Genomic DNA, 22830 nt, shown 5'->3' on the forward strand with positions numbered 1-22830 from the left:
AAAAAAGGCTATATATTTTTTTTTTAATTTTGGAGGAAACGGTATACCTCCCCTATGCCCTCGTTATTTTAAAATCCTTTTAGCACGCCCATTTTAAACAATTCACATGATTTGTTTATATAGAAAAAGTTCAAAAAAATCATATTTTTAAATTGGAAAAATTCTTGTGATTTTATAGAAAAAATATTTTTTTTTGTTTTTTTTTTTTAAAAAAATAATATGATATTTTTTAATATAGAAAATTTTCATTTGAAATTGTTTATATTATATATTCATATAATTTTTTTATATAGAAAAAGTTCAAATGAAAATTCTTTATAACATTTTTTATATGAATTTGTATACAGAAAAAAGTCATAAAATTTGTTATATAGAAAAAAATTAGATGACATTTTTTACATAGAAAAAATGCATATGACATTTTATTTGTAAAAAATGCTCATTAAGTTTTTTATGTAGAAAAACAAAGCATATGAATTTTTTTATATATCGAAAATATCCATTTTAATAGTTTTTATATAGAAAAATATTCATATGAAATTTTTTATAAAGAAACAAATTCATATGATTTTTTTATGTAGAAACAAATCAAATGAAATTGTTTTGTATAGAACAAAATTCAAATGAAATTTTTTATATTGAAACAAATTCATATCAAAACTTTTATATAGAAAAAATCATATGATTTTTTTTTATATAGAAAAAATATTCATATGGAATGTTTTTATATTGGAAAAATCTTATGAAATTGTTTAATATAAATTTGTTTTATATAGAAAATATTCGTTTGATTTTTTATGTAGAAAAAAATCATATTAAATTGTTTTATATAGAAAAAATCATACATTTATATAGAAAACATCTTCTGATCTTTTTATATAGAAAAAAAATATTTTGAAATTTTTTTATATAGAAAAAAATAATATGGAATTTTGATTTGATTTTTTTATAAAAATATTTCATATGAATATATATCAAATGAAATCTTATTATATAGAAAAAATATAAATCATGTAAAATTGTTTCATGTAGAATAAAAATCACATTAAATTGTTTTGTATAGGACAAATTTTTATGAAATTTTTTATATAGAAAAAAATCATATGAAATGTTTTATAAAAAATGCATACATATGTTTTTTATATAGAAACATATTCATATTAATTTTTTAGATAAAAAATTCATATAAAAATTTTTATATATAGAATAAATTCATATACAATGTTTATATATGGAAAAAAATCGTACAAAATTTTTATAAAAAAAACATGAAAATTTTTTTTTGAGAAAAAAAATTTCATATAATTTTTTTATAGAAAAAATCCTATGAGAATTTTATATAGAAAAAGTCATATACAAATTTTTATATAGAATATTCATTTGATTTTTTTATATCGAAAACTATTCATACGATTTTTTATATTAAAATTAATATAACGTTTTATATAAAAAAAATCATAATTATTTTTTTTTCATATAGAAAAATCAAAAATCATGCGAATTTCATTTTATATGAATTTTTTTCTGTACGAAAAAAAGTTTAATAAGATTTTTTTTCTATATAAAAATTGCACATCCATTTTTGTATGGAAGGAATTTCAAATATATTTGTTTCATTCCACACAGTTCATAAAATTGCCTTAATTTTATCCTGAGTGCTGAGAGCAAAAAGAAAAATTTAAAAAAAAATGCACACAAAAAAGTCCAGCATATGTAGCCAAGCTTGAAATGAAGAAATTTCCTTCATCTCACATTGTGGGTATCTTGGTTGATGACGTTATTTTACCACCAGACAGGGTAAAATCTTTCCTTGTTTTTTTTTTCTTTTGGTGGTCAGTTGCCAAAGCTATGTGGCAGCAGGCTACCCATCTATCTACTCTATCTACCTGGACAAATACACATGTTGCAATGTATATATTTATTTACAAACTACATGTTTTTTTTCATACAAGTCAAAAAGTTTGAACTTACCTTGTTGGGTGACACATGCCATGACCTTCGTGTGCCATGGCGCTGTTGCAAGTTTGTGGCTGCTGCGGAGCTGCTGGATGTATTCAGTTGGGTTTGGCTGGCACTAATACCATTACCAACGCCGCCACCACCGCTAGGTCCACTGCTATTACTGCTATTTGAACTGATGCCACTGCTACCGGATCCACTAATAATCGATGTATTCTCATAGATATCCGCCGAACATATGGAGCTATTTAAGGTGGCTGTACTGGCTGCCAAGGAGGGGCAGGGTGATGAGGAGGGCGAAGGTGAGAAGCAACCGGAATCGTATGAATTTAATATTCTCAAACGATTGCCAGGACAAAGACCCTGTGTGCAATGAGACATGCAATAAAAAAAGAGAAATATAAACATTTTATGGTTGCGGTTTTATGGCAAAGAATATAAGATGAGACAATATTAAAGTAAAAAAAATCCATATTTTTAAATTGTTTCAGTCTTAATGTCTGTTCGTCTGATCGTCTGCTTTTTGCTCTTTCTTTAACCTTGAATTGCATTTTGAAACCACATGTTGTTTATTTCAATTTTTTTGTTTGTTTATGATTGACGAGGTTTATTTGCTGCCTTAATTTCATTCGCAAAGACTTGGAAATAAACAATCGTTGTTCACTTGAAAACATTTAAAATACATACATAGTTTATGCCTTTATATATGTATATAGTCTGACATTTTAATTGAGTAAATTGTTGAATATTGTTTTTTTTATTTTTTTGGTTGGTTCACGACAGGAAATGTAGAAATCACGTTGCCATTTGTTTAAATTAAACATGTGTTATTTTGGCAATTATTTTTAAAATATTTATTTCTAAACATTTTTTATGGTTTTACTTTATAAACAAAAAACTGCAGAGAAGATAGGTTTGTATAATAAAAAAAATATAGAAATTAGCAATAAATTAAATTTTGATTATTCCAAACAATTGGTCAAAATATCATAGGCATGTCTAAACGATAATAAAGTTCTTCATTAAATTATTACAAAACATATTATTTTGCTGTTTTCATTTTGTTTGTTATTATTATTTATTGATCATTAAGCTCGATTTCCAACGAGAAATTAATTAAAAATTAATACTAAAAATTATCTTCGCCTAAAAAGAGCAACATTTTCAAATAAATAATATTATTGTTTTTACATTTAAATTATATAAACAATATGATTTTTTCTATATGACAAATATTAATGAGCTTGTTTCTATATGAAAACTCATAGAAAGGCATAGAAAAAAGAACTAATACATTTTTTCTTTATAAACAAATGATGTAAATTACTATAAAATTACTATTAACACAAATAATCTATACTTATAAAAGAGTTCAGTTGAACAATTTGAATTTGGGCGAACCGATAAAGTTGGAATTCTGAAATTTGGAATTACTGTTACTGTTGGAGTGTAGGTTTGAGATATGGAGGTAGTTTTCGAAATTCGTACATATGGGTACGAATGGTACTAAATAGTACGAAATAAGGTAAAATTTGGATTTGGGGGAACCGATGGAGCTGGAATCCTGAAATTTAGAATTAGGATTACTGTCGGAGTGCAGGATAGAGGTATTTTGGAAATTGGTACTCATTGGTACGAAAGTACTAAACGGTACCAAATTTGGTACAGTTTGCATTTGGGTGAACGGATATAGCTGGAAACCCGAGATTTGGAATAAGGAGTACTGTTGGAGTGTAGGATTGATAAAGTTTTGGAAATTTGTAATTATGGGTAGGAAAAGTACTAAATAGTACTAAATTTGGATTACAGTGATAGGATACATTTGGAATCGTGAAATTCGGAATTAAAATTGATATTGGAGTGTTGATAGAGGTAGGTTTAGAAATTCGTACTATGGATACGAATAGTACTAAATTTGGATTTGAGTTATCGGATATATCTGTAATCACGAAATTAGGAATTAAGCTTATTGTTTTGAAAATTTGTACTTATGGGTACGAAAAGTACTAAATGGTACTAAATTTGCTACAATTTGGATTTCGGTGATCTGATGTAGCTGCCATCCTCAAGTTTGGAATTAAAATACCTGTTGAATTGTAGGATTGATAAAATTTTGGAAATTTTTAGTTATGGGTAGGAAAAGTACTAAATAGTACTTAATTTGGTACAATTTGGATTTGAGCGAACGGATAGCCTTGGAATCAAGAAATTTGGAGATTACTGTTGGAGTGTAGGATTGAGATATGGAAGTAGTTTTTGAAATTCGTACTTATGAGTACGAAAAGTACTAAATTTGGTACAACTTGGATTTGAGCGAACGGCTAGAGCTGGAATCTTGAATTTTGGAGTTAATATTACTGTTGGGGTTAGTTTTGGAAATGCGTACATAGGTTTGGAAATGCGTACTTATGCTTACAAAAAGTACTACATTTTGTACAATTAGGATTTGGGTGAAATTATAGCGCTCGAATCCTAAAATGTGGAATTAGGTACACTTAGGGGTAGAAATGGTTCCATGTATGGTACAATTTTGTATTGGATGAACGGATAGATCTGGATTCGTGAGATTTGGAATTAAGATTACTGTCACCATTTGCTTATAACGTCCGATTTAAGAAATATGTGCCATAAATATACGAAAAGTTGTAAATGGCACAGGATTTGGTACAATTTGTTATTGTGTAAAGGGAATTTTGAAATAATAGGACTAATCCTTCGTATTTATGTATTTACATGTAAAGTACTAAATAGTTCTATAATTGGTTTTGGGGGAACAGATAGAACTGGAAATGAGGATGGCGGTTGTTGGCTTAGGCCGTATTGGCGCTGACAACCTCAATTAAAATATCTCAAAAAATGTGGATTGCTCTTGATGTGTAGGCGTGACGAAAATCGAACTAAAGTGGTACGTATTAGTACACAAAATGTTTCTACCATTCTATATTATATATTGTTTATTTCTTTTGTATATTTAACGCAGCGGGTAGCGGGCACTTTGCTAGTAATAATATAAATGATTTTCCTGTATATGGAATTTTTTTTATGAATTTTTTATATAAAAATATGTCACATAAATTTTCGTTTAAACAAATCATAATTTTTAGACAAAAAATGTATAACAATTTTAGAAAATTGTTGTATGAGAAAAAAATGAAATAATTTTTTTATAAAAAAATAATACGATTTTTTCTATAAAAAAAATTTAATATGATTTTTTTCTACAAAAAATATTCATATGTTTATTTATTTATATAAAAATTTCGTAAGAATTTTTTCTATATAAAAATCAAATGTTTTTTGTCTATATAAAAAGTCGTATGAATTTTTTTCTATATAAAATATTTTATATGATTTTTTGTCTATATAAAACATCTCATATGATTTTTTATATAAAAAATCGCATATGAATTTATTTCTATAAAAGAAAATAAAATCATAATTTATAGACGAAACAAAATTTTAGAAAATTGTTCTATGAGAAAAAAAATCAAATAATTTTTTTATAAAAAATAATATACAAATTGTTTAATTTTTTTATATAAAAAAAATTCTATAAAAATTTTATAAGAATTTTTTCAATATAAAAAAATCTCATATCTCAAAATTCATATGAAATTAATTTTTATATAAAAAAATCATGTGAGATTTTTTTATATAAAAATTAATTTCATATGAATTTTTTTCCATATAAAATAGTTTAATATTAATTTTTTTCTTTGTACAAAAAAATCATATGAAACACATTTTCAGAATGCAAAAAATAAAGAATAATATTTTTCCCTAAAAAGGAAAAAACCATATCAATTTTTTATATAAAAAATCATTTATATACATATTTTTTTAAATTTTCTAATATTTTTTTTCTTTTATAGAAATAAAACGAATAATTGTTTTCATATAAAAAAGACAATTATATGAATTTTTTCTATATAAAAAATAGAATAAAAATTAATCATATAAAATATCTCATACGAATTTTCATATATAAAAAATTTCACGTGATTTTCTTTTATATAAAAAATTAATTTCATATGAATTTTTTCCATATAAAATAATTTAATATTAATTTGTTTCTTTGTAAAAAAAAATCATATGAAACTTCTTGCGTTTGACACACATTTTAAAAATTAAAAAAATAAAGAATAAAACCATATGATATCAATTTTTTATATAAAAAAACTATTATTATATTATTTTTAATATATATTTTTTTCTATATGAAATTTTTATGATATGGCAATATGAAGCAAAATGATTTTTTCTCTATTATTTATTTCATATGCATTTTTTTATTTAAAAAAATCTCACATGCATTTTTTTCTATATAAAAAATTTCATATGAAATTGAATTTCATATGAAATTTTTTGTATTTGACACACATTTTCAAAATACAAAAAATAAAGATAAAATATTTTTACCCATAAAGGAAAAAACCATATAAATTTTTTATATAAAAAATTATTTATATACATATTTTTTAATATATATTTTTTCTATATGAAATTTTTATGATTTTTATATGATTAAATAATTTTTTGCAATATGAAACTTTTGGTTTATGAATTGTTTCTTTATTATAAAGATCAATACGATTTTTTATATAAAAAATTTGTTGAATTTTTTTAATAAAAAAATCATATGTATATTTTTCTATTATTTATTTATTAATTTTTTGATTTATTTATTTATTTTTTTATTTATTTATTTATTTATTTATTTATTTATTTATTTTTTGATTTATGTATTTATTTTTTTATTTATTTATTTATTTATTTATTTATTTATTTATTTATTTTTTATTTATTTATTTATTTATTTATTTATTTATTTATTTATTTATTTATTTATTTATTTATTTATTTATTTATTTATTTATTTATTTATTTATTTATTTATTTATTTATTTATTTATTTATTTATTTATTTATTTTTTATTTCTTTATTTATATCTTTATTTATTTATTTATTTTTAATTATTTTTTTTATTTATTTATATATTTATTTATTTATTTATTTATTTATTTATTTATTTATTTATTTTCTATTTAAATAATGTACAAATTTGTTCTGTATGAAAAAGGACGTAAATGCAATTTAAAGAAACACGATGCCGAGATTGTTTGGCCATCTGGATAGGTCTTCTGTGAAACAAGACGTTCGCGAAGACTCTGTGCTTTCACAAATTACGAGTTTTGTTGTTGTAGTCCACGGCTGTTGATGGTAGAAAGTGGTCGTGTTACATGGCCACTGAGTTGGGCGCCAATAAAGAAAACACGACCATTTTCTACCATCAACAGCCGAGGACTACAACAACAAAACTCGTAATTTGTGAAAGCACAGAGTCTTCGCGAACGTCTTGTTTCACAGAAGACCTATCCAGATAGCCATATAAAGCGGCGGGTTATTCCTGTAGAACAATTTGAACACTACATATCATCTCGAAAGCTTCCAGAAGTACATGAAACCGATAATAGTGCATCATCACGCAATTTGAACACTGTACATCAACCTCAATGCTTCCTTAAGTACATGAAACTGAAAGCAGAGCATCAACCGCAATATAGAGAGTGAATCAACCAAACAATCTCGGCATCGTGTTTCTTTATTGGCGCCCAACGTGGGGCCAAATTAGATGACAGTTCATTCCTCTTGAGCAACTTGAACTCTGTACATCAACCTCAGTGCTTCCTTAAGTAGTTGAAACTGATAGCAGAGCATCATCCGCAATACAGAGAGTGAATCAACCAAACATTTTACGAAAATCGTGTTTTCTTTAAATTTAATTAATATGATTTTTTATAAATTATTTAAAAAATCAAATCATTATTGCTATTATTATTTTTATTAAATAATTAAAATATATTAAGAAAATAATTAATTTTTATAATATTGTTTTGGTCGAAATTCGAAACAAAATATTATATTTTTATATGAAAAAATCAATGATTTTTGTCATGCAAAAATTAATATTATTTATAATAATTTTTATTATATAATTCTTTCATCATGAAATTTTTATGAATTTTTATTTATGTGAAATGAAAATATATGAATTTTTCGGTATGAAAAAATTAATATGATAACTAATATAATTTTTTATTAAAATTATATTGATTTTTTATATAAAGTTTTTTATACATGAAAAATTAAATTCACTTTTTCTATATGGAATCATATTCTTTTTTTTATTTTGGAAAATAAAACAAGATTTTTTTTCTTTGGTTTTTCTTCAAGCTTGCAGACCTAAGTTGAGTAAATGAAAATCCTTTTATTTCATTTATCCCGACGTTGTTTCTTTATTAAAGAAAATTAAAATCCATATAGAAAACAAATTTTTTTCTTATAAAAAAATTAATCATTTATAATGAAATCAATCATTTATAATGAAAAATTCTATATTAGAAAAAAATTCTATTACAATTTTTTCTCTATGTTAAAATAAATTCTTATGAATTATTTCTATATGCAAATAAATTCACATGAAGTTTTTTATTCGAAAAAATTACATATATGATTTGTTTCCCTTTATGATATACAATAATTCTAAAATCACAAAAAAAAAAACAAAAAACTGGGATTAAGGTAAATTACCTTACAATTAAAAAAAAATTATGCGTTTTTCTATATTAAAAAAATTGTATTTCTTTCCATATAGAAAAATATTATAGTATTTTTCCATATATAATAGTGTATATGAACAAATTTTAAAAATATAATATTAGTTTTTTCTATATAGCCGAATATTGATATGTAATTAATTTTTCTCTAAACAAAAAAAAAATATGATTTTTTATTTATATGAAAATAACATTTTTTATATTAAAAAAATATTATTTTATTTAAGAAAAAAGTTCATAAATTTTCTTCCATATCAAAATACTCGTATGATCATTTCTATATGAAATGAGGATATCATACGAATTTTGTTATACAAAAAATGCTTGATTTTTTTCTATATAAAATATTATACATGTATATTTTTCTCTATGAAAATCTTATGATTTTTATCTGCATGAGAAAATAATTTTTATTGCCACTAGCTTAATCTTATTTCAAATGAACAACAACGTGTGTGTGAACTTTGCTGATTTTTATTCCATGCTCCATTTAAAATTCCCTTTGAAAATTTAAACCCCCCATTTCCTTTTTCTGTTGCCTGTGAAACTTCTTTATATGGGATGTAATCAAAATAAATTAAAATTTATTCTCTTTGGATGAGATGAACTAATTTCATGATTAAATCATGATTTCTCAAACTTCCAATGGATGGACAGCTTCAGGAACGTGCTTGGAAGGGAATTTGGGACTCTCCACACATTTTGCATCCAACGTTATGTCTAGTAAGCCCCCCAAAATTAATTTCTGAGAACGTTTCTGAACAGCTTCATTTAAAAAGGTCCATTTACGTAAGCTTTTATGCAGGAAATCACTGTTAATTTTGATTGACATAGCGAGTCAAAGTTTTGCCAAGAACGCAAAAAAAAACGAACACACATTCATCCATGTGCTGGGGAGTAAAGGACCAATGCAAAACAAAAAGCATGGAGGCTAGGGCCATCAAGCCAAACAATGTTAAGAAACATTGTATGATTACAAGTTTAGATATGTTGCTTGCTTCTTGGGAATTTAAATAAAGTTTCAACTTCAAGCTAAAGCTGGACATAACTATAAAAAAGAAGATTTGAAAGGCAAAATGTCCATGGCCTGGTGTGGGGAGTTACGATTTTTTTTTTTGCTTTTGTTGATGATACGCATCTAAAAACAAATCTTGTGAAATCGAAACTTGTCTGACACTTACCTGACGTCCGCGTAATGTACACAACCACCAACCAACTAAACCGTCAGTGTCCTGTTCCAAAACGGCCAATATGTCGCCCTTGCGAAAGGCCAATTCATCGGGTGAGTCAGCGGCATTGTCGTACAAGGCTTTGGCATAGAGTTTCTGAAATTAAAAAAGAAGAAAAAACAGAGATTAGATGATGCTGGGAATTATGGTGGCGGTTATTAATTGTGTTTAAGCATTTATGAAATTCCTGGAATTTTTAAAGGAATTTCAAAATCATTTTTTAAAGTTTTAGAAACCTAAAAGCAAAGGTATTTGCAAGGTAAATATGTAAACCACATTTCAATTTGGTATAAAGTTGAAGATTTGACCTGCTTCCATATTTCACTTTTTTGTCTGCTAGAAAGGCCATGCCCCAAAAATATAATTTTTACTTTTTTTACAAAGTGTTATATTATTTTCCAAATCCCTTCGTCTAAAGCGGAACTCCTTTATGTCCAAAAGAAGACTCTTTGTGTTATTGCTTTTTAAATAACACACATCTAAATTGCTTTTAATGGCATTGCTTTGTTTATTCCATTTCGTCTGTACTTCACTTTCTGGTTTCAAGTTTAATGGCTATGCCATTAAAGCCAATTGTTTCAAGTCAAAAAAAGAAACTTTTTTCCTCCTTTGTCACTTTAAAGTGAAGAGTGTTAAAAGTGTAACAACAGCCATACACTTTAAAACTTAAATTGTTTTTTTGAAAACTAAACAAAAAAAAAAAAAACACACATAAACAAACCATAAAAAATTGAAACAAAAAAAGTTAACCACCGCCAAACTGTCGTTTGATTGTTACAAATGTTGACACGAACTTTAACACACATCCATACATACTTACGTACATACATATGTGATTATACATAATTGTGAGCTTGTCTCTTGTCTTGTCTAGCAGGGCTTGGTAATAATTTGTTACAATTTACAACCCCTTGATTTTTGCTTTATGGGCCAGCGATCAACATGAATCACAAGAGTTGATTGTAAAAATAAAAGCTGAAATGGTTTGTGGTTTTGAAAAATGTCAAGACGGTGTTGCATCACTATCTTGGAGACAAATCATATGGCTTGGAAGTTTCCACAGAGCAAAATATTAGATTTCAGAAAGGAGGTTGAGAAATGGGCATAAAACCTTTAAAGTTTCTCAAATCAAAAAGTTGACTAATTTTTCAAAATTGCTTAAATTGAACTTTTGATGGTTACACTCAAATGGGCTCATACTAGGAACCCAAACATGCACCCCGCTACAACCGATCCTAGAAATTGCTTAAAGTTGTTGGTTGTTGGACAGTTATCGATAATTACGTAAAATCGACAATCAAAACTGACAATAGGTATGTACGATAACATTCCCAGCAATAATTACTCAGCAACTTACAACTTCTCTCACTGAATTTTACTCTCTCAACCAAGAAAAATTGCAGAAAGTTATCGAACAACATTTTGTAAGAATTTGCATGAAAGTCAGCTGTTTACGAAAAAATATGAAAATTGTTTTTGTTTCTTTTGCTATTAGCTGTGTTCCTTTCCTTAACTGAGGTTACCATTTTTACCATTTGTTACCTTTTTAAACCTGCAAAGCGTTCCTTAACCCCAAAAAGTGGTAAAACTGGCAGCAATTTTTAAGAGAGAGCAAAAATGCCTTTCTCTTCTACCACAGGCTACCAAACAAATTTCTTCAGGTAAAAAATTGCATAACTGATTTTTCGACATTTGTTTGACGATTATTTGACAATGAAGAAAAAAAATGAACAAAAACAGAAGAAAAAAGCGAATGCTGACAAAACAAAAGTGAAAACTGTGAAATAAAAGAAGAAAAGTGCATTTTTGTGTTTCTTTTTGACACTGCTACCAGATCTACCATTTTTTCGTTCCTTTACTTTTCTGGTAAAACTGTTCATGAGAGAGCAATATTGACAGTTTCTCTTTTACCACTTTTACCATTAAAAAAAGTAAAGGAACAAAGCTATTATAAGCCAAATGGAACAAAAACATAAAATTTTAACATTTTAAGTTGTTTACATTGACCAGCTGATTTAAAGTCAGCTGGCAAAACTTACAAATGTTTACGGGACAAATTTTCCCAGCAAAAATTTGCAAGTTCTCAGTCACAGAACTATCAAAAAGTCTCTCTCAACTCGCTCTCTTCTGCTGGACAATTATGTTATAGAACAGCATTCAGTAAAAATTTGTACGAATTTGTAAAAAAATTTTGGGTTATCGTACAGACCTAATGTGTACCCAGCTTAAGTCTCAAACTCATAGTTCCACCGCTACTCATTACTTTGTAATGGGAAAAGTTATTTTGCCCTGCAAATTGAAAACAAAAAATTTGCTCTTTTTTTACATTACTTTGTAATGGGCTATGTTGCTCTTTAATATTAACTGGGAAACATTTAAAAGTTGAAAACTTCGCAGAGTTACCACAGTTTGGTTAATGTGATGAAAGTCAGCTGTTTCAAAATAAATTTTAAAAACAAATTAGTTCAATTAAATTATTCACTGGCAGTAGCAAATGAACTCTTTCAATCAAAGACGCCCGTTTAACTTGAACTAAAAACTCAATTCCTATCTGAGGGAATTAACCATGGCTGGAAAAGCGATAAAGGTTAGCCCTGGTTCACGCTAGTGTGATTTCAATGAAATAATTTCATGAAATTAGGCGTTCTTAGATCGTGTTCCTCTCAACAGCAATTTCAAAAAAAAAATACTTTAGCATGGAACTCGATCTAAGAACTCATCATTTCATGAAATTATTTCAAAGAAATCGCTCTAATGTACCCCGTTTGCACTTAATCGGATTTAATAAACCCACTGGGTTTCAAATGTCAATTCCATAGCGCAAACGTCAAATGAACCCTCATAAAGATGGTTAATTTGGCGGAAAGCTCTAATGCAAACGCCGTTTTATCACTTTTGAAATAATGTTGCGTAATTCCCACGTTAACTAGTTCAATCGAAGAATTCACAAAATAGGCCATGGAACTAAGTCATTCAAAATCACAAGCTTTACGTTAATTCAAAGCTCAAAACCTTATTCCTATCAAAGGCTCTAAAGGTCATCAGTTTTTTTTTTCAGAAGAGAACAAGTTCAATTGAAGAAATCACTGAAAAATCCCACTGAATTATGTCGCTTAAAATAGCAATGTTTGTTGCAATCTAATGGGATTTAAAACCGCTGGAAATTCAAAAAAGGCCAGCTGTTCAAAATAATGTCGTGTAGTTCCCAAGAAAACTAGTTCAATTGCGGAATTCACTGCAAAGAGCCACGGAAGTAGGTCAATTAAAATCGCAATATTTGCTCCGAATTAAGGCCGCGACACATAAGCCGCTCGGCTTTCTTACTTAATTAATTTCTGGTAAAGGAATAAAGAAATGTCAGAACCACATTTCAATTAGGTCGAACTTGGTCTTTAGTCTTTTACCAGAAATGAATTAAGCAAGAAAGCCGAGCGGCTTATGTACCCAGTCCTTTAGAGTTCCAAAAATTATTCATATTAAAAAGGAATTAAGCTCAGCAGGTTTAAAATAATATTATGAGGTTCATAAACGAACTAGGTCAATTGCAGAATTCACTGAAATTAACCCCTGAACTATGTCGGCCAGAATCGCAATGTTTGTTTCAATTTAAAGCTCCAAACCCTATTCATATGCTATGGGATTTACAATCAAACGCTGGAAATTCCATAAAGGTCATTAGTTTAACAATAAAGTTGTGATGTTCAAAAAAACGAACGGGTTCAGTTGAAGGATTCACTGAAAAGAGCCATGAAACTAGGCCAGTTAACACCACAGCGGCTACTTCAATGTAGTGCTCAAAAAATTGGTTATTATCAGAGGGGTCAGTAGTGCGATTTTCTAACTCATTTTTTGAGTTACCGACAAAAACGGTAATAATATTTTTCGTTAAGTTAGCGACGAATAAAAGGTAGTCTTAAAGTTCTACCGATAGCAAGAGTGCTGACAATTTTTATTTGAACTTCTCGTTCATAATTTTACCGATTTTTTTCTATAACTCAAAAAATATGTTAGAGCATCGCACTAGAGGAGTTTTAAAATAATTTTGTGTAGTTCACAAACGAAGTAGTTAAAATGAGAAGTTCACTGAAAAGAACCGCTGAACTAGTTCGCATTGCGAGTTTCAATAGCTTCGTTCACGTACTTATTAATAGTAAAACTCGTAAAAGAGAGAACTATAAAAGTTTTTTGAAATAGTTCGGGAACGGAAAAATGGAAAATACGTCAAAAAACTGAAAGAAATGTCAAAGTCAGCGTATAAGATATTCAGACGCCGGCAACCACTTTACTATTTTTTACACGCTCAAATTTTTCGAGTAAAAAGTTTTTAAAGAGAGCGCCATGCAGCGCCATTTTTGTTTAAAGAGAAGTGAACATTTTACATTGAACAATGTTGGAACGGCAAACGATTAAACTTAAAAATGAATAAAGTGACATGGATCATAGAAGAGAATAGAATCAGGAAACTTATTTGACAAAAGAAACAAAACGAAATAACCAAAAGAGTCTTAATTGATGATCGAATGAACCTCATTGGAGCGGCGAACAATTGAACTTTAGACTAAAAGAAATACCTAGATCAATGAGTTAAGCTGAACGGGCGGACATAATTGCCGAATGATACATTGAACTAAAAGAGCGATGTTAGTTAGTCAAATAGATATTATTGGAACGGGGAACGATTGAACTTATAAACTAGTAGAATGGCCTAGATCACTGAAGAGCTGAGGTGAGGAAAAATCTCCTCATAAAAGGAATTAATATTGTGTGAGCAAGGAAGAAACGCTAGCCGTTGCGTTTTGTGTTCGGTTAAGACAAAATATGAAAATTCAGTAGGTAATACGACAAACTTTTAGGTATTTTCAGAAGTTTATATGTTTGAAAAACAACAACACTTTTTACAGTGGGTAATGTATTGCGGGCGAAGGACGAGTAGATAATAGTTTCGAATATCACCAGACATCCTCATCGGTTCCCTTACTCTTTATAACAAGAAACAAATGCAGGCATTGCGTAGATCATTACCTCACTAAGGGTCATTATTATATGTGTTCTTTTACTATCTGATGGATTTCAGAACGCAAAATAAACCAATTTGGAGGAATTAAAAATATAATTTTTACATTGAAATTTAATGTTAAGAAGCTCCTCCTTGAAATTCAATCATCACTTTTAACTTTAAGTTAACCGGAACGCTATAAATCTGTTCGGTAAATCCAAACTATAACAAAAGAAGATATATAATAATGGGAGTAAGTGTGACTTTATGGTAAAATTAGAGCTATTAGTTCTAGTAAAATAGCTCACTTTAGTCTCATATAATGAGCAGATATGTTCATTACGAACGATCAAGCCAAAAACTAGCTTGATCTCAAAAGTTACTAGCAATATATTTTCAGAAAGTGTCAAGTGTTAACCCTGCAATGCCTTTAATGGCCACAAGTTTTTACCAATTCAGTAATATTTCAATCGTGAATGATACCCGTAATGTTGTTGAAAATATAAAATTCATAGTTCACCCGCCCATAACGGTGAACCAGAACTGAAGTTCAATCATTTAATGTACTAGGCTAGCTACAACTGTTCTGTCATTTAGTGTGATTTTGAAGGTCAATTACCTTGGCCATAATAGGTCCAGTTCATTCGGCTCACCACGGTGAACCAGAACTAAAGTTCAATCATTTACTTTGCTAGGCTCGCTACAATTAATATGTGATTTTGGAGTTCAATTACTGTCTATATTTTCATGAAGTGTATGTGGACCCGGACTTCCAGGGTAACATGTAAGGTTAACCATGGACATTTATGTTCACTACAGTTCTTAAGGTTCATTGTAGTGAACCGTATTTAATATAACTGATCAGCGTCTCTATTGGGGAACATTAGTATCTCTGTTCCTTTACTTGATGAAAGCATACAATTGATATGAGAGCAGTTCAAAACTTTTGATGCTTTTGCCACTTTTCTATTTTTATAAGTAAAGGAACAGACCAAGTGCTATACTACTATTCTTAGAGATTTTAGTTCATTTTGAAGAACGTCTTTACAGTTTTACGTCTTTACGATTTTGAAAGAACTGGGTAATATTGATTTCTTAGTGATATGCTTCGCTCCCTTAAGAATCAGCACATTTACTTATGATTTTAGTTTCTTAGATTTACTATGGCAGTTTTGTAGATATGTGTACGACTTTATTTTTGTAAGGTAATGTAGTTTAAGCTCAGTTTTTTTGTTGTTTTTAAATTTTAAAAACAATAAGTTTTTTTTAAAGCGTTCGTTTTTCTATTAGCTTTAGTTTTAAGTGGACTAATTAGTTCTTGTAGGGTGACGTAGGGGATGGAAGATACCAAGGAACGGTCCTGACCGGTTTTTAACATGGCAAAGCCCAGGATTTATCTTGGTCCCTCTTTCATCCCAAGTGGACACTGACCTCCCCGTGGTGTCACCTGGGGAACTGCCTTTAACACCCGTTAAAGGTAGTGAGCTAACATGTGCCGCGCGTTCACCCATAAGAACGTTAAAAACTTGGGTTTGGGCGTCGGGTTAGTAACCCTCCCCTAGAAAAAACAGCCTACTATGAAAAAACGAAAGAAAAGAAAAACAAACCCCTCTAAAGTTGACGAACCCCGCAAACGTTTTAAGGACCATGATCTGCGAATCTGCACCTGGAATGTTCGCACTCTTTATAGAGAAGGTGCAGTCTTCGCATTGGCAGACGTACTTGAAAAGTACAAGACCGATATTACTGCCATACAGGAAATACGATGGATTGGGAAAGGCGTCACAACAACACCTAAAGGTGACGCACTGTATTATAGCTGCCATGACGTAAAGCATGAGTTTGGTTGTGGATTCGTAGTTAGTCGGAGACTAAAACATCTTGTATCCAGCTTCACTCCAGTGAATGAAAGACTTGCTGCAATTCGAATAAAAGCTAAATTCTTCAACATCAGCTTTATCTGCGCTCATGCTCCCACTGAAGAAAAGGATGAACAGACCAAAGATATATTTTACGAGCGCTTAGAAGAAACATATGACCGTTGCCCTGCCCATGACATTAAAATCATTCTAGGCGATTTTAATGCCAAAATTGGAAAGGAGAATATCTTTGGCCCAACAGTCGGGAAATTCAGTCTCCACAGTGAAACATCTGACAATGGTATGAGACTGATAGACTTTGCAGCTGCAAAAAACATGGTAGTTAGCAGTACCAGATTTAATCATCTCGATATTCATAAGGGCACCTGGCTGTCTCCAGATCAGAAAACAAGAAACCAAATTGATCATGTTGTGATAGATGGAAGACATTCATCGAGCGTGTTGGATGTACGATCGTTCCGAGGCGCAAACATTGATTCGGACCACTACCTTGTTGCAGCAAAGGTACGCACCCGCTTAAACGTAGCAAACAAAGTACGAACAGACACAACACGAAAGTTAGACATCGGTAAGCTGCAATCACAACAGATAGCCACAGCATATTCCACTCAACTAGCCCAATTGCTTAATCAAAGCCCTCCTCATCCCGATAACATATCAGCGCAATGGCAAAGCATTGCCCACTCCATGCAAACAGCCGCAAAATCCATACTTGGATACCAGAGACCTCCACCAAGGAATCCATGGTATGATGAGGAGTGTCGTGCTGCCACCGAAGAAAAAATGCGGCATATAAGGCTACTTTACAATCCGTAGCAACGCGTAGCGCACGAGAGAGATACAGGGAGAAAAGGAGAGAGGAGAAACGTCTTTTCCGCAGGAAAAAGAGAGAGATGGAAAAGCGGGAGTGTGAAAAAATCGAGATGTACAGGAGCCAGAATGAAGTCCGAAAATTCTACCAAAGAGTCAAGCATCAAACTGATGGCTTTGGTACAGGCACATCCTCCTGTAGAGACCAGCAAGGTAATTTGGTAACTGATACAGATAGTGTACTCAGGATATGGAAAGAACATTTTTCAAATCTGTTGGTATCCAATAGCAGCGAAGACGACGAAGATACCACAGTCCCAATCCCAGAAGATGGTATTGAATGTATACCGCCCAGCCAAGATGAGGTAAAGACAGCAATAAATCGGCTGAAGAATAATAAGGCAGCAGGGGCCGATGGCTTACCAGCCGAGCTGTTCAAAACCGGAGGCGACACGCTGATAAGGTGTATTCATCAGCTAGTTAGCACCATCTGGCAGGAAGAACGAGTACCCGACGATTGGAACCTGAGTATCCTGTGCCCCGTCCACAAGAAGGGAGATAAGACTGTATGCTCTAACTATAGGGGCATAAGTCTACTCCCTATTGCCTACAAGATCGTGTCAGGGATATTGTGCGAACGACTAAAGCCAATGGTCAACGAGATTATTGGACCATACCAATGCGGCTTTAGACCTGGCAAGTCCACCATTGACCAGATATTTACCCTGCGGCAAATCCTGGAGAAGACCCAAGAGATGCAGATCGACACCTACCACCTTTTTGTCGATTATAAAGCAGCCTTCGACAGTCCGCTGCGCTCAAAGGTATTCCAAGCCATGTCTGAATTTGGTATTCCCGCAAAGCTCATCCGGCTTTGTAAAATGACTTTAACTGACACGAGGTCCTCAGTTAAAATAGGAAATAACCTCTCCGAAGAGTTTGGTACCAAAAGAGGTTTCAGACAAGGAGACAGCCTTTCGTGTGACCTCTTCAACATCCTGCTAGAAAAGGTTATACGAGAGGCAAACGTCAAAAGAAGTGGCACAATCTACACCAACAGTCACATGTTACTTGCTTATGCTGATGATATAGACATCATGGGTCGATCAGTAAAAGAAGTAACTGATACCTTTATAAAGGTCGAAGGAGAATATGCTAAAGTGGGTCTGGCGGTAAACGGTGAGAAGACCAAGTTGATGGTGTCGACGCGCAATGCGTCCATTGAGCTCGGACCGACTGTGGAAGTTGGTTCCTATAATATTGAGGTAGTAAAAGACTTCGTCTACCTCGGCACCTCCGTCAACACAACAAACGACATCAGTTGTGAAATAAAAAGAAGAATTGTATTGGCCAACAGATGCTACTTTGGATTAAGTAAGCAGTTTAAAAACAAAGCCACATCTCGTCAAACAAAAATAACGCTCTACAAAACACTGATACTACCCGTGCTGATGTATGGCTCCGAAGCCTGGGTACTTGCGCAAGCAGACATGGCAGTGCTTGGTGTGTTTGAGAGAAAAATTCTTCGAAAGATCTATGGACCAATCTGCGTTGACGGTGAATATCGACGTCGCATGAACCACGAGCTGTATCTGCTATACAACGACATGAATATTGTTAAACGTATCGAGATGCAGCGATTGCGTTGGCTAGGCCATATCATAAGAATGAGCGATGGTGAACCCGCTAAAAAGGCGTATGAATACATGCCACATGGCGGTGCACGCAGAATTGGCAGGCCAAGGAATAGATGGCGCAAACAAGTGGATGATGAGATGACAAGGCGCGGTATTCCAGTGTGCAAAGCAACAAATAGAGAGGAATGGAGATCTCTTCTTAGTTCGGCCTATAGAACAAATGTTCTGTAATGGGCCAGCTAAGTAAGTAAGTAAGTAATTAGTTCTTGTAAAACATTAGTTTAATTTTTCCCTCAGTCGTTCATCTGCAAGCATTTCAATAGGTAGGTTCGCTTATTTAATTCATAGTTCATTTTACGAATTATTTGGCAACTAGTTCGGCCGGCCCATTATTTCAGTCAGTAATTTGGTTCCTACAATTGCAAGGTGCATTTGATCAAAAGAAAATTCTTTTAGTTCAGTAGAGATTGGTAATCGGTCGTTATATTCGATGCTGTGATACATGATATCAACTTTAATTGATTTAGTTCTATAGCAGATTAAATTGAACCTATCAATTGAACTACACAAAATGTTCACTTATAGCTTAACAGGCAAAAAGTAGTGCTAGGCCAATCTAGTTTACGAAGTGGATCGGTCTTTCGTGTTCCTTTTTTCGAAAGAATGATGTTCTCTCGCTCCATATATGTGTTTCCGAGGCCGATATAGTTCAATGAATCATTTTCATCAGTGAGATCACATTACCCTGTTATCTGAACGATGAAAACGGTTAATTGAACTATATCGTTCTCGGAACTACATATATGGCGTGAAGGAACTACTTTCTTTTAAAAAAGAAACGAAAAGGACTATATACATACACGAAAGATCTGGATTTACATCCAATAATTCCTTGTCGGGGTAGTTCTTTTAAATTAGTTTGTTCCGTAATACACAAATCTAGCGAAAAGTGAACTTTTGGAAGCTCCAACTGTTTATCTTGTAGGAGTGTATTTATATTGGTGACATTCACTGAGAGTGGTCTTCCGACGTTTTGACTATCATTTGGTCAGCGCACTTCATATTTTACCTATAAGATATCCTAATTTATTTTGTTTATTAAATTGTTTATGTTTCTGGTATATATATTTAACCCTTTTCTGCAGTTCATCTAAATTCCCAAGGTTTCTCTTTTTGGCTATGTTTATTTTTATTTGTATAGGTTTATTCCGTCATCAAGTTCATTGTTAGCAAATTCAATTGACAACCCAATAATAATTTTGTTTATCAAAACTTCAATTGTCACTTGATTAGGTATTTCACGGAGATAACAAAGTGAATGGCTTCTTTGTAAGGAATTCTAGAATATCTCAATGACATTTAATCGGATTTATGGAAAAATTCAATAATTGGCCTTCAATGATTCACAAAAAAATAATATAGACTTTGAACTTGTATATCATAAACATAATCTAGTTTGAATAAATAAAGTATCCATAAAGTATCAGTGGCCAAAGTCCCAAGTCCATAAATGGGGGGCTTTCTAGGTAGTCCACAATGTATCATAGGACAAAGTCCCATATTCTAGGTAGGTGACACTAGGCATGCACAAATATTATTCACCTTATTGCCTTAATCAAGAAGATTAATTTTTATCTCGTTTTCTGTAATGTAGAATGGATATGCCAATGAAAATTGGATTTGATTTAATATCCAAAGTCCAAAATAGGGGATTACTAGGTGACACAAGGCATGTAGAAATATTTAGCGGTAGACTTTCTTTAATCCAAGAGATTAATTCAAATACAAAATTGCCTTATCAATGTTGTACTTTTTGCACTCTTTTATACAATTTCTTTATTTTAAATGTGAGTGTCTTCTTCCCCCTATTTTTTGAACGGAAATTAGTTGCCACCAACTCTTAAAGGTCATTTGTGTGAAATCGTTAATCTTTAACAAAATGAAAAGAAATGATAAGATTTCAAAACAAAATAATAACTATAAAATGATAATATTTCTTATTATGAAAGTCATAATTATTTTTATTTTAACTGAAAATATATTTTGTGAGGGATTTATGCACGAGTAAAAAAAAACTTTTTACTTGTGTTATTTTTTTTTTCTTTATTTGTTTTCGTTTTTTTCTGTTTATTGACTTAACTTTCTTGTTTTTCAAGATAATCTATCTTTGTTTATTTGTAATTCATTTTTATATATGAATTGAAATTCATTCGCATGCAAACAACAATAAAATCATTTGTCTCTTACAACTTTAATGATGATGAAGAGGAGAAACGGGACAGACATACAGTCATTTGGATGGACAATGGAAAAAATAAACGATCAATAGATAGTTTAACAAATTTGTAATTTGACTTTTAAGTCAAGTGTATTGTAAACAAATCATTTCCTCTATAAAAAGACAAAAAAACCAATACCGAAGACAAACACTTAGAGGCACTTTTAGATGCAGTAAAGAAAATAAAAATAAATTGAAGAAGAAATGGAAAAAAGTTGGTGTTACACAGGGGAACAAAAGTAGAAAAAATAAAAAAAATCATTTGCAATTTTTTTCATACAGAAAAAAATCATATGATAGTTTTTCATATAGAACAAAAAAATCATATGAAATTTTTTCATATAGAAAAAAATTCATATGAAATTTTTTCTGCTGGAAATATACTTGCTAGAATACACTTTCTGTTCAAACCTAATATATCCATAGTAGGCTTTGGTTTTCATATTGTCTGTTTACGTTGCTTTTAGTCTTGTAATAAACTTCTGAACTGGAAACAACATTTTTGTGTCTTCTGTCAATTATTTTCTACATTGGTTATGAGCCCAGAGGAAATTTATTGAAATTGTGTTGTGGAACTATAATTTCTATAAGAGGAGAAATAATTTTTCAAGATGACATCGCCGTTCCTACAAATAGCGAAGTTGGATGAAGGGAATTATGATTCCTGGCATGTACAAATGAAAAGCGTTCTGGTACACAACGAGCTTTGGAAATACGCAAATGGAACTCATAAATGTAACCCAAGTTGGACAGCAGCGCAAAAGGCAGAATGGGGAAGCCGTGATGAGAAGGCTTTAGCAATTATAATTCTAAGCGTCAAGGGCAGTCAGCTGAAGAAATGTAAGTATTCTGCAGAGGCTTGGAACAAATTAGCCGAAGTGTACAAACCGAGAGGTCCAGTCCAGAAAGTGATGTTATATAAGAAGCTCATGAAGCTCATAAGTTGGCGGAAAACGAAGACATGGCAAAATATGTAAACAAATTCGAGAATATTATGGAAAAATTGGCCGATGTCCGAATAGAACTACAGGATGAGCTGTTGGCAATTATTCTTCTGTCAAGTTTGCCACCAAGTTTTGAGAATTTCATTATCGCTATGGAAACACGGGATAAGTTGCCGACATTCCACGATCTGAAATTGAAACTATTGGAGGAAGGCGAACGTCATGTCAGTGCTAATAACACATGGGCGGTTAGTGGTTCACAACAAGCATTCGTTGCACGTTCTCAGCCGAAAGAAAATGTCTGGAATATGAAGAGTTCGAGATCTAAGCGGAATTTTTCTGGTAAATGCTATGTTTGTCGTCGCAAGGGACATTATGCTCGAGATTGCCGTGAGAAGAAAATTGGAGACCAAAGATCAAGCGCAATGCTAGCGGAATCCAGCGGTTTTAAGTCTGATGTATGGTACATAGACAGCGGC

At 31.0% G+C, this 22830-nt stretch overlaps 1 protein-coding gene across 1 annotated transcript in view; it reads right to left on the reverse strand.

Annotated features, from left to right (window-relative positions):
* p130CAS (Serine_rich_CAS and FAT-like_CAS_C domain-containing protein p130CAS) overlaps positions 1-22830 on the reverse strand; it is a 116351-nt gene that overhangs the window by 38647 nt on the left and 54874 nt on the right. The window contains exons 2-3 of the mRNA XM_073984377.1: positions 9759-9902; positions 1972-2322 (exon numbers count right to left, since the gene is read on the reverse strand). Coding sequence (XP_073840478.1) covers positions 1972-2322; positions 9759-9902 — 495 coding nt within the window. The remainder of the gene's footprint in view (positions 1-1971; positions 2323-9758; positions 9903-22830) is intronic.

This window comes from Musca autumnalis, unplaced genomic scaffold (assembly GCF_047663935.1).
Source record: "Musca autumnalis isolate F117 unplaced genomic scaffold, ASM4766393v1 scaffold_4, whole genome shotgun sequence".
In the NCBI taxonomy this organism is placed as follows: domain Eukaryota; kingdom Metazoa; phylum Arthropoda; class Insecta; order Diptera; family Muscidae; genus Musca; species Musca autumnalis.